The sequence below is a fragment of the Globicephala melas genome, chromosome 17, assembly GCF_963455315.2.
Source record: "Globicephala melas chromosome 17, mGloMel1.2, whole genome shotgun sequence".
Classification (NCBI taxonomy): domain Eukaryota; kingdom Metazoa; phylum Chordata; class Mammalia; order Artiodactyla; family Delphinidae; genus Globicephala; species Globicephala melas.
This window is the reverse complement of record NC_083330.1, coordinates 17,204,517-17,215,884: the sequence shown is the minus strand read 5'-3', so window position 1 is coordinate 17,215,884 and position 11,368 is coordinate 17,204,517. Positions and strand designations below refer to the sequence as shown.

At 43.5% G+C, this 11,368-nt stretch overlaps 2 protein-coding genes across 2 annotated transcripts in view; both read left to right on the top strand.

The window, feature by feature from the left end:
* The first annotated feature begins 443 nt into the window (after positions 1–443).
* RPL7 (ribosomal protein L7) lies at positions 444–3,706 on the top strand. The gene is made up of 7 exons (XM_030859562.3): positions 444–587; positions 1,379–1,487; positions 1,763–1,929; positions 2,456–2,593; positions 2,686–2,795; positions 3,129–3,338; positions 3,638–3,706. The coding sequence occupies exons 1-6, from the start codon at positions 574–576 to the stop codon at positions 3,335–3,337; spliced, it is 747 nt and encodes a 248-aa protein (XP_030715422.1). The 5' UTR covers positions 444–573; the 3' UTR covers position 3,338; positions 3,638–3,706.
* A 2,467-nt stretch (positions 3,707–6,173) lies between these two features.
* C17H8orf89 (chromosome 17 C8orf89 homolog) overlaps positions 6,174–11,368 on the top strand; it is a 78,234-nt gene continuing 73,039 nt past the window's right edge. The window contains exon 1 of the mRNA XM_060287475.1: positions 6,174–6,246. The gene's annotated coding sequence lies outside the window, so the exon portion shown is untranslated. The remainder of the gene's footprint in view (positions 6,247–11,368) is intronic.

The following is an 11,368-nucleotide window of genomic DNA, read 5'->3' as shown; positions in this document are numbered from 1 at the left end:
AACGGGCGTGCCGGTTTTCTACTGGGGTTGGCAAGGAGCCGAGAAGGCGGTCAAAAGCCGGCAGCAACTTCGAATCGTAGGCTTTGGAACGTAGGCTCAAAGGCTCTCAATTTCCCCGGCTGGATTCACCACCGCCATGGTTCCCTACCGACCCGGTCAAGCGTTGCCCTCCCGCCAGGCGGGCCGTGAAAGTGATGCATGCCGGGATTTGTAGTTCGCGCCCCGGTCGCGCGTCATTTGTATATATTACTGGGTAGAATTCGAGCCGTATCCTGTCAACGCAGCCCAGGGATTAGGACCCCGAGTAGTCAAGGTATCGGCACTCTTTGCTCTCATCATATTGGTTAAAGAGTCTAACCAATGCATTAATTTTTCCCGTACAGATTTTACTTGAAACTTGATCGTAAGAGGCTGAATCAGGCAGTTCTTAATTCTGCTTCGGCAATACGAGTTCTCAGTTCTGAGTTTTTTTCTGGCTTATCCTGGGACACCTATGAGTCTTGGGGCTTCACGCTCGCCGTCTTTAAGTGGAACAGCGCGCATGCGCGAACTTCCTCTTTCCCGGCTGGAACCATGGAAGGTGCTGAGTAAGTTTCTCCTCGTCCTTTCGAGAATCCTCCTCCATCCCCGAAACCAGAGGCTTTTGTCTTACTCTCTCTCATCCCATCTGTAACCTGTCTCTTTGTCGACTTACCTGTGTGTTTGTGAAGTTGTGTGAAACTCCTGGTGGTCTTAGGCTGAAATGGGCTTCAGGAGGCCTTGGGGCGAGGTTTTGGAGTTACCGGGAACGAGATGTGAGAGCTGAATATGTGCGGAACCGACAGGTTGTCCAGTCTCTCGTCTTTTGAAGGAGGCTCAGAATCTCTGAATGGGGTTCTTTTTCCTTAGCTGGCATTTGTCCGAAGCGTCCCTGCCGTCAGGTCTCTGCTTACAGCATATGGAGCTTGAGGCTTGAACCAGGGTTGTCGTTGGGGGTTTGTTTGAGGTTTTTTGTTTTTTTTTTCTCTTGAGACTCTTAAGTTCTCTTAGACTCACACTCACTAATAGTCTAGGGATCAGTGTCTTGCGGCAGCCTTTTACTCTGCACGGTTTGCTCTCGGCATTTTTGTTGTCGTGGGACCCCGGGAGTGATGGTAGATTAAATGTGAATATCTTATTTTTGTGACTCGTTTAAAGAAAGTGGTCCGTGTTAAAGGTAAAGATTACTGGTATAGGAATTTTCTAAAATCTGTCTCTTACACCATAGTATGCTACAGCGGTTAAAGAAAGGTACGTTTGAAGTCAGTGGTGATAGTAGTAAGAGGGAGCGCTCAGTACAGAATGGGAGTGCTGCAGTGCTGTGAGCTTTCTGAATTAACGCTCTGTCTGCTAATGTTAGGGAGAAGAAGAAGAAGGTTCCTGCTGTGCCAGAAACCCTTAAGAAAAAGCGAAAGAACTTCGCAGAGCTTAGGATCAAGCGCCTGAGAAAGAAATTTGCCCAGAAGATGGTAAGTAAACTTTTTTGAGGCACCAAGTTAAAAGGCCCTACGATTGAAAATGAGGTGAATGTTTTTAACAAGGCTTGTTTACTTCAGCTGCTGTACCAGTGAGCATGGTTAACTTAGAACGACCTTTCCAAGTGAAGTTAGTTATCTTCCTCTTGCAATGTTAACGCATACTGTAGTGAGAAAGCTTCAAGGGAAGGGTTTTCTTGGAAAGAACTGATACTGCTAGTTGTGTTTGGGAGCTAAAAAGCAGATGAACAACTGATGTTGGTTTTCAGCTTCGAAAGGCAAGGAGGAAGCTCATCTATGAAAAAGCTAAGCACTATCACAAGGAGTACCGGCAGATGTACAGAACTGAGATTCGAATGGCTAGGATGGCAAGAAAAGCTGGCAACTTCTACGTACCCGCGGAACCCAAATTGGCATTTGTCATCAGGATCAGAGGGTAAGTTCAGTTTTTACTGCATTCTGGTTTTCAAGGGAAAGCTACACAATCCCAGTAAAATTTCACAGTACTTGTGGGGACCTTGGTTGTAAAACATTGGAATGAAAATATTTGGGTGGTGAGGAGAGTAATTTAGTGATTGTAAGCCCTGTGCCCTAAGCATCTATCCATTCTCGAATTGAGCACTTGAGTTCAGTGTCCTGGAGGTTACCTTCAAAAGCAGTTAAATTGGAGCCTCATAAGTGCTGTGACAAAGATGTATGCAAAACTAGCAGTAATAAGAGTGTTAGGGAAAGTTGTAAACGTGAAAGGTATGTGTCAAAAGACAGTTTACTTGCAGGGGAGGCAAGCTGGCAGAGGTAATAGAATACAGCTAACTAAAGGGAAAAGTGGTCTTTGTAACATGCGAGGCTTCTTATTTAGGTGTGACACGTGTTGCCCAAAATTGTAATAGTTAGTTTCTCGTCTTTTACTAGTAAAAATTCTGATAAAAGCTAAATGAATTTTTTGTATTTTTTCATTGCAGTATCAATGGTGTGAGCCCAAAGGTTCGAAAGGTGTTGCAGCTTCTTCGCCTCCGTCAGATTTTCAATGGCACCTTTGTGAAGCTCAACAAGGCTTCAATTAACATGCTGAGAATTGTGGAACCATACATTGCATGGGGGTAGGTGTCTTTGATTTCTGTTTGGTAAACTGGCAGGTGTTTTGACAGTGATAGTCTTATTGGGTCATTTATATCTGTATTTCCATATTTAGGTACCCAAACCTGAAGTCAGTAAATGAATTGATCTACAAGCGTGGTTATGGCAAAATCAACAAGAAGAGAATTGCCCTGACGGATAACGTGTTGATTGCTCGATCTCTTGGTAGGTTCTACCTCTTTGGGGAAAAGTTACTATTATTAATTATAAAAGTTATTGTATCAGACAAAATGATATTTTTTGGCATCTTTTGGCCTGATTTTTCTCACTATTATGCATCTTCCTTTATTCCCTACAATATTTATGAAAAATGGAGGTATGATTTCGTTGGCTTGAGCTGTATCTTTGTAAATAAAGTCATGTATTTCCTTCTTTGTTACTTTACTCTTGATTTACTTCTAATTCTTTATGTCACAGCCTATCTTAATGCCTTAAAAATTTAATAGTCTCAAAATAAAGTTTTAGTAACTTTAAATCATCTTGATGATTTATGTTCAGGCAAATACGGTATTATCTGCATGGAGGATCTGATTCATGAGATCTATACTGTTGGAAAACGTTTCAAAGAAGCAAACAACTTCCTGTGGCCCTTCAAATTGTCTTCTCCACGAGGTGGAATGAAGAAAAAGACTACCCATTTTGTAGAAGGTGGAGATGCTGGCAACAGGGAAGACCAGATCAACAGACTTATAAGAAGGATGAACTAAGGTGAGCAGCTACATCCTGAAAGAAGTTTACTTAATACTGGAGGAAAAATGACTATTGTGGTAAGGGTTTGGTTTGAGTTCTGAGCAGTATTTAGTGGGGCGGGGGGTGGGGATCAACCATCATATATGATCGCAGTTGGTTTGGTTTCTCCTTTTGAGGACATTTATGGAGGGAAGAAAAAGCCTTTTTTTCCTTCCTACTTAATAGTGGAAACTGAATTGGTGTTTCTTACAACTTCCTGGTTTATGTTAATTCTTAGTTATTAAGGTGTTTAATGGGTTTTTTTCCCTTCCTTTCAGGTATCTACCATGATTATTTTTGTAATCCGGTCAGTTAATAAACAGTGACTGCTCTCAAATTGAAATGTATTGTTGTCTTGGTGACTTTTTGTTATCTTTTCTCAGCCGTCCCCTAACTATTGTGGCACATCTTGGTGTGACACAGTTAAGTCACATCAACAGCCTGTTGCGTGTAAAACTTAGGGTCCAGTTTGTATCTTGTGAAAAACATTCCTGGGGTTTATTGAAGATTTTCCTGTACGAAGTCCTGATTTTTCACTTTTGAGTTGGCCAAAATGGGTCTATTCTAAGAAAGCCCATTTCACAGGCCTTTGTGCATGAGTAAAGGTTCAGTTTACAAATAAAAATCCGTTGCTGAAATTCCATTTTCTCAGGCTTTGGCTTGCCTATAAAGTAGTGAGTAAATGTGTCATTTTCTTTTTGCATTTCACTTTTATGTTTTTGCTTTGCATCTTCTACCCATACTTACGTGAGTTCCTAATAATTCCACTACGTATTGTGTCTATCAAGAAGGAAGAAATGAAATGTGCCCATGGATGCAATTTATTTGGAGCACCTAAAGAACTCATGAGAATACTAGTGAGCAAAAACTTGAAATAGAAAGGCTTTTATAAATAACATTCCCTGTATGTTTTTATGTATCATCTCACCTAGGCTAGCAAACCTGAAAGTTTTAAGTGTAGTGTAACAGGAAGTACATAAAATAAAAGTAAAAGGGTTTATGATTCTCACTGATAGTGCCAAGGGTATTACGCCGTATGAAATAGATGCCCTATTCTTTTGATTTTGTTGCACCAGAATCATCACTTTAGTATTTGAAAGTTGCTAGACAACTACATTTAAATTCTTGGATGTTGGAAGCTATTTGGATTAGTGAGTTTAGGGTCAGTGAATCCTGGAGGGAAATCAAGGTTATTAGTTTATAAAACCAATGTTACATGTATACATGTCTATAGTGTTTTGCAAGAAATTTAATATCTTGGTAAACAGTTGGATCAATGTATAACAAAATCATACATTAATCTCTTGGTGGAGCCTCAAAGTCTTTAAGTTTTGAAATTACCTGTTTTGTTTTACTGCTTTGGTAGGTAACTACACAGTATAGCCCACGAGTCTTTGCACAACCAGTATTCTGAACGGTAGGAGTGGCTCAGAAGAAAACATGTAATTACTGTAATAAAGTTGATCAGGTGGCATATTGCTAACTACCTAGGCATGTAGGATTTGGAATAGTAATAGAAATGGCATTCTATATATGGGATGGTGGTATTTAATAATGTTTTTTTCAAAAGAATTAACTTTTTAAGAGCAGTTTTAGGTTCACAGCAAAGCTGAGTGGAAAGTACAGAGTTCCATTATACCCTTCTGCCCCTAAACAGCCCGTCTCCCCCACTCTCAGCATTGAGTGGCACATTTTTTGCAGTCCATGGATGTTGACACATCATTACCCAAAATAGCAAATACTGGTGAAGCAGGTGAGGGGGATAGGAAGATCTGTAGGTATATGGAGGGGAAAGAAACAGTGTTTGGGCTGTACATGTCCTCTGCACACGTTTGTTTTCAGTCCTGGAAATTCACTGTCCACATAGTTTCCGAATGTGGCTAGAGGACCAGAGGATAGGGAGATGTATGAGAGAGTTTGGAAGTGGGGAGGACATCTGGGAATATGGTAGATAACTAAAGCAATGGGAATAAACAAAAAAAGCATGCTGTCAGGTGACAGTTACAGCTGTCAGATTGCTAGGGAGTAAATTGGGATAATCATTTGCCTTCACAGGATTGTAAGGATTAAAACTGAACATGAGAATATTTTGTGAACTATTAGAACCTGTTGAAATGCACCTTAATATCTTATTTTACTTAACTCCCCTGAAAGTGTTGTCACTTTCTACAGGAGATATCCACATCCACTAGAAGGCTAACCAACCTCTGATGAAAGTCTGGGCCACCCAGGTTCTACTTATACAAAGATTCACTTCACATAAGTACATTGCCTTTTTGTACCCTTCAGAGTTCCAGCTTTATTAGGTCTTTCCCTAGCTACCCTAGTTTAGTTGTTGCCGGTGTTTCCTGGTCTTGCTTACCTTTGAAGTTTCCTTTGTGGTAAACTGGATTAAGAATGCTGGCTCTGGAGCCAAACTGCATGAATTCATATCCAGCTTCCACTTAATAGTTTGAGCCATTAAATTACTTCATCTCTGGTTCCTTACCAGCAAAATGGGGGAAATAATAGTACCTAACTTTCATAGGATTTTAGTGAAGATTAAATATGTCAGGTCATGGAAAATGCTTAGGGCAGTGCCTGGCCCAAAGTGCTTAGTAAATGCTGTCTGCTGTGTAACTTGAGCACTTAGCAGGGGTGTACAAAGGAAAATAGCCTCTGCTTTCTTGTGTTAATGGGCAAGATAGACTTAACACAAATATAAGTGCTACACGAGGATGTCTAGGATGGGGCAGATTCTTGAAGTGTCATTGGGGACCACCTGCAGGGGAAGATTGACAACTTTCTGTTCCCGCTGTTTTCCTTTACAGATTTGGTATCAAACTAGCCGAAACATACACGTGCCTCATTCAAGTGCTCCCTTCTCTTCAGCAGTTAACTTTTTAAGGTGGGCTTTTATTCATCCTACCCAGTACTTGGCATAACTTATAGTAGGCACTAAGTATTTGTTTTCTATCACTGCTGTCACAAATTACCACAAACTTAGGTGACTTAAAACACAAGTTTCTTAACAGCTTTGAAGGTCAGAAGTTCAAAATCAGTTTCACTGTGCTAAATCAAGGTGTCATCAGGCCTTCCTGCCTTCCGAAGCCTTTAGGGGAGAATCCGTTTCCTTGCAGTTTCCAGTTTCTAGAAGCTGCTTACAATTCTTGGCTTGTGGCCTCTTCTCCATCTTCAAAGTGTAACCTCTGTTTCCATCCTTCCATCATCTCTGGCTCTGATCCTCCTGCCTCCCTCTTTTATGGACTTTTGTGATTATGTTGGGCCACCCAGATAATCCAGGATAATTCCCCCTCTCAAATTCCTTAATACTGAATATAAGTACATCTGCAAAGTCTACATAAGGTAGCATATTCACAGGTTCTAGAAATTAGGGCAGGGAGATATTTGAGAGGGCTGTTCTTTGATCTCTAATTTATGGCTCTCAGCTATATTTTTTCTTGTTCCTCAAAAATGAAAAGCTTCTAATGTACGGTCTTGGCGCTTGAAATCTTGTGTCTGGAACACTCAGCCCTGAGGAGGTCTGTGTACTTGGCTTTTTCATTCTGGATAAAGATCTCTGACATCTCTTCATGTAACCTTGTTTTTTGTTTTTTTATAGTATCTTTTACTATCAGAAATCATTTTTCCATTAACTTGTTATCTGTTACTTTTCCCAGCCACTCAAGATTTGAGTATCAGGTTTGAGTCTTAGCCTCCTCTATTCCAGCAGTTAGAGAACAATGCCTAGTGCATTGCAGGTCCTTTGCTTTTTTGATTGAGTGAATCAAGCCTTTTATGGACAATAGCCATTTAAAATTTTGCATCTCCAGTGTTAGCACATTTTAGTCCTTGGGTGTTTGGGTGGGGAATGGTGAGAGGAGGAGTGGAAGCTTATGGAGATTAGATAGATATTGTTTTACTCAGGAGGACTTGGGAAAATGAGTTTTGTCGTGTAGGGGTAATAGTATGTGAAAATATGTTAGAGGAATATAGGAGATGGTTCCTGCTGTGAGGATTAGGAAGTTTCACAGAGGAGGTCGAATTTGGGCACCTGTTGGTAAAACAGCATGAGCCAAGGCAGAGAGTTGGGTAAGTGTCAGTGAGGGGTGTGGTAGCCAAGAGGAGGGGACAGCAAACTCAAAACAGACCGATTTAATAAACATTTGGTCATATATTGAGGGCTAGTGTACACTTAATCCACCTTATCCTGGGTGGGTGGTTCTCCACTGTGAGTGCAACTCCAGAACTGAATTCTTAATTGGTTTGGGGATGGGCCCAGGCTTTTTCCCTTTAAAGTCTCCATGTGATTTTTTTTTTTAACATCTTTATTGGAGTATAATTGCTTTACAATGGTGTGTTAGTTTCTGCTTCACAACAAAATGAATCAGTTATATATATACATATGTTCCCATATCTCTTCCCGCTTGCGTCTCCCTCCCTCCCACCCTCCCTATCCGACCCCTCCAGGCAGTCACAATGCATCGAGCTGATCTCCCTGTGCTATGCGGCCGCTTCCCACTAGCTATCTACCTTACATTTGGTAGTGTATATATGTCCATGCCTTCCTCTCGCTTTGTCACAGCTCACCCTTCCCCGTCCCCATATCCTCAAGTCCATTCTCGAGTAGGTCTGTGTCTTTATTCCTGTTTTACCCCTAGGTTCTTCATGACATTTTTTTTTCTTAAATTGCATATATATGTGTTAGCATACGGTATTTGTCTCTCTCTTTCTGACTTACTTCACTCTGTATGACAGACTCTAGGTCTATCCACCTCATTACAAATAGCTCAATTTCGTTTCTTTTTATGGCTGAGTAATATTCCATTGTATATATGTGCCACATCTTCTTTATCCGTTCATCCGATGATGGACACTTAGGTTGTTTCCATCTCCGGGCTATTGTAAATAGAGCTGCAATGAACATTTTGGTACTTGACTCTTTTTGAATTATGGTTTTCTCAGGGTATATGCCCAGTAGTGGGATTGCTGAGTCATATCGTAGTTCTATTTGTAGTTTTTTAAGGAACCATGTGATTTTTTAATGTGCAGCCTATTCTATTAGGGAAGTATACCACTGTCCCCATTTTTTAGACGAGGGGCTAACTTTCCCGTCTCCCAGGGTCACACAACTAAGTGATTAGGTTCCAGGTCTAATGTGAGTTGGTTTTCTTAACCAGAGGAGCTAGGAAATGTTAGTATCAAACTTAATGAAAACAAAAGTGGTGTGCTGAGAGCAGTTTCAGGAGTTCTGTGGGATCCGAAACCACAGCCCAAGTTTGCAGCCCTAGTGGAGGGGTCAAGAAATGAAGACAGGGTTTGGAACAACTTGGCAAGAGTATATATACATAGGCTAAGCCACTACTGTCTTAGGCCGCTAGGCTTCCCAGCTAGGGAGGATACGTGCGCCGAGACTTTCACCAAAGAACCTCGACAGTGGAGGCGTAGAACGCGGAATCCGGGAGCGCACGATGAGGGAACTCGGGAAGGCTACGTCTCTTGCCGAAGATTGCTCTAGTCAGGTACTGCTGGTCCACTCTCAGCAGTACTCTGGAGAGCCTGGTTAGTTTGAATCTTAAAAATGCAACCCAGAGAACCGAACCTCACCAACCTTGTCCAACTGCCCACTACCCACCCTGTCTACAGTGGGTGGCGCCACTTTCGTGCCGCACTGACCTGGTGTCACGACTGAGGCTCGTTTCCGCAGCTTTCTGCCACCCCACCCCCTGCAGCCGTGACTCCGACTGCGGCGGCCCCCTACAGTAGTTCAGTGAGTCCTAGCGGTCTCCCCAACGCCCAGGCACCATCCTGGCGCGGCAACCTGACTTGCCGCCCGGAGTCCTGCGGGACGGCGCCGGGTGACCGCCCGGAAGGCATCCTGGAAGCTTCGGGCGCGTAGCAACGGGCGCGCATCGGGCTGGCGGGGTGGCGGCCGCAGCAGCCTCTCGCCGGGCGGGGCGGGGCGGGGCGGGGGTGCGCCGCGCTCCCGAGCGTCGTCGGGCTGCAGCCCGCCGAGCATGATCGTCCCGAGAGCGGCGCCCGAGCGAGCGCGCGGCCGCCCGCCCCGCCCCGCCGCCGCAGTCAGCCCAGCGGTTCTGCAGGTCTGGGTCGGTGGTTCGGCTCAGCTCCGGGCCGCCAATGGCTCCCGCGCTGCCCGGTGCCCCCGCCCCAGACCTGGGCGCCGCCGCTGCGGGCCAAGCCGGAGAAGAAGCCCCTCCCCTCCACGGCGGAGCTGCGGGGACAGTGACTGCGACCGGTCCCGGGGAACCCCGGCCAGGGGCGTGCCGGGGGTGGAGGGGACGGAGGGTTGCCGGGTCAGGCTTGAAAGGGAGGTGGGTCCCTGAAGTCAGCTGGCTGGGCCCCCTCCCAAGAAGGGCATTTATTCTAGTAACGCACACGGGTCGCCCCAAGGATCCTTGTGATGCTCTTGGAGGGGAGCTGGCGGGGAGGCCGGGGCTGAGGACCTGACGGGGAGGCTCCGGGCGGCTCGGGTGCAGGAGTATATAGACTTAAGAGGTGAAAGCCCTCTTTAGTTTCTAGTCCTTTCTTTACTTTCTAACACTTCTTACAGTTAATTTAGTATTTATTCTCTTTTCATTTGTTTTTGGTCATCAGTGGAATATATGGTTTCTTTTGAGAAATTGCTTTTTTTACTTAAGATGTGGAGAATACCTTTCACAGCAGTTTACTTAGGTCTTCGTTGAATATTTCATAGATGTGTCACATAGATGTATGATTATATGGTATAGATGTATCATAATTTATGTAACCATTTCTCCTGAAGATCGGTTCCAATTTTTCCTTATTACAAACAATGCAACAGTGAGCATTCTTACACATGGGAACAGTTCTATAAAGTGAATTCCTTGAAGCAGAATTGCTGGGTCAGATGTATGTACGTTAAAAACTTTTGGTGGGATCTTGCCTTCCAAAAAGTCTTTACTGATTAACAAACATGTCCATCAACAGGCTGTGGTGAAAAAAACCAGTATTTATTATCATCTAGAAAACAAATCAATATCTCCCACTAATTGAGTGTTTATTACATGCCCAGCACTGTGCTGAACATTTTGCATGCATTTTACTTTTATTTTTCTTTTATAAATTTATTTAATTTATTTATTTTTGGCTGTGTTGTGTCTTTGTTGCTGCGTCAGGCTTTCTCTAGTTGCGGCGAGCGGGGGCTACTCTTCGTTGCGGTGCGCGGGCTTCTCATAATGGTGGCGTCTCTTGTTGTGGAGCACAGGCTCTAGGCGCGTGGGCTTCAGTAGTTGTGGCTCGCGGGCTCTAGAGCGCAGGCTCAGTAGTTGTGGTGCACGGGCTTAGTTGCTCCGCGGCATGTGGGATCTTCCTGGACCAGGGCTCGAACCTGTGTCCCCTGCATTGGCAGGCGGATTCTTAACCACTGCACCACCAGGGAAGCCCCTGCATGCATTTTATTTATTTATTTTATTTTTTAACTTCAAAAGTAGCATTTTTAATTTTTGTGGTAATTTTCAAAGCCACAAAATCCTGCATGCATTTTAAAATTTAATCCTCACTAACCCTATGAGAGTCAGAGGCACTATTATTTTCTTCATGACCCCATGGTTATGCAGCTATTGAAGTGCAGAGCCAAGATTAGAATCCTGGTTCATTTAATTGCAATGCTTATGTTCTTTGTCGGATCTGAATTCCTGGTCAGTAATTGACTGGGCATTGTGTTTCATTGGGTTGTTTGAGGATTAAATGAGATCACGCGTTTGGTGTTACAGTATTATTAATATGTGGTTCCTTTCTCTACTAACTCCTGTAGAATTGGACATGGTCCGGTTCTTCCTACGATTCTGGTTCCTCTGGATCATTTGCCTTTCCTGTCACTTTTCTGCCTTTTCTTTATCTTCCTGGCTTGCATATATTTTAAGGGAATCTAGTTTTCTTCTCCCTGGAAAATCTCCTTTGCCAACTTTATCCAATCTCTGGCCTTAATTCTCACCAGTAAATCGATAACTCTTAAAAGCTTCATCTCCCAACCAAACCTATCGTCTTCA

Excerpts from the sequence above, each read along its gene's own strand:
- RPL7 (XM_030859562.3), top strand. Across the intron at positions 1,488-1,762 it reads AGAAATTTGCCCAGAAGATG|CTTCGAAAGGCAAGGAGGAA; the intron begins GTAAGTAAACTT and ends GTTGGTTTTCAG. Across the intron at positions 2,594-2,685 it reads GAACCATACATTGCATGGGG|GTACCCAAACCTGAAGTCAG; the intron begins GTAGGTGTCTTT and ends TTCCATATTTAG.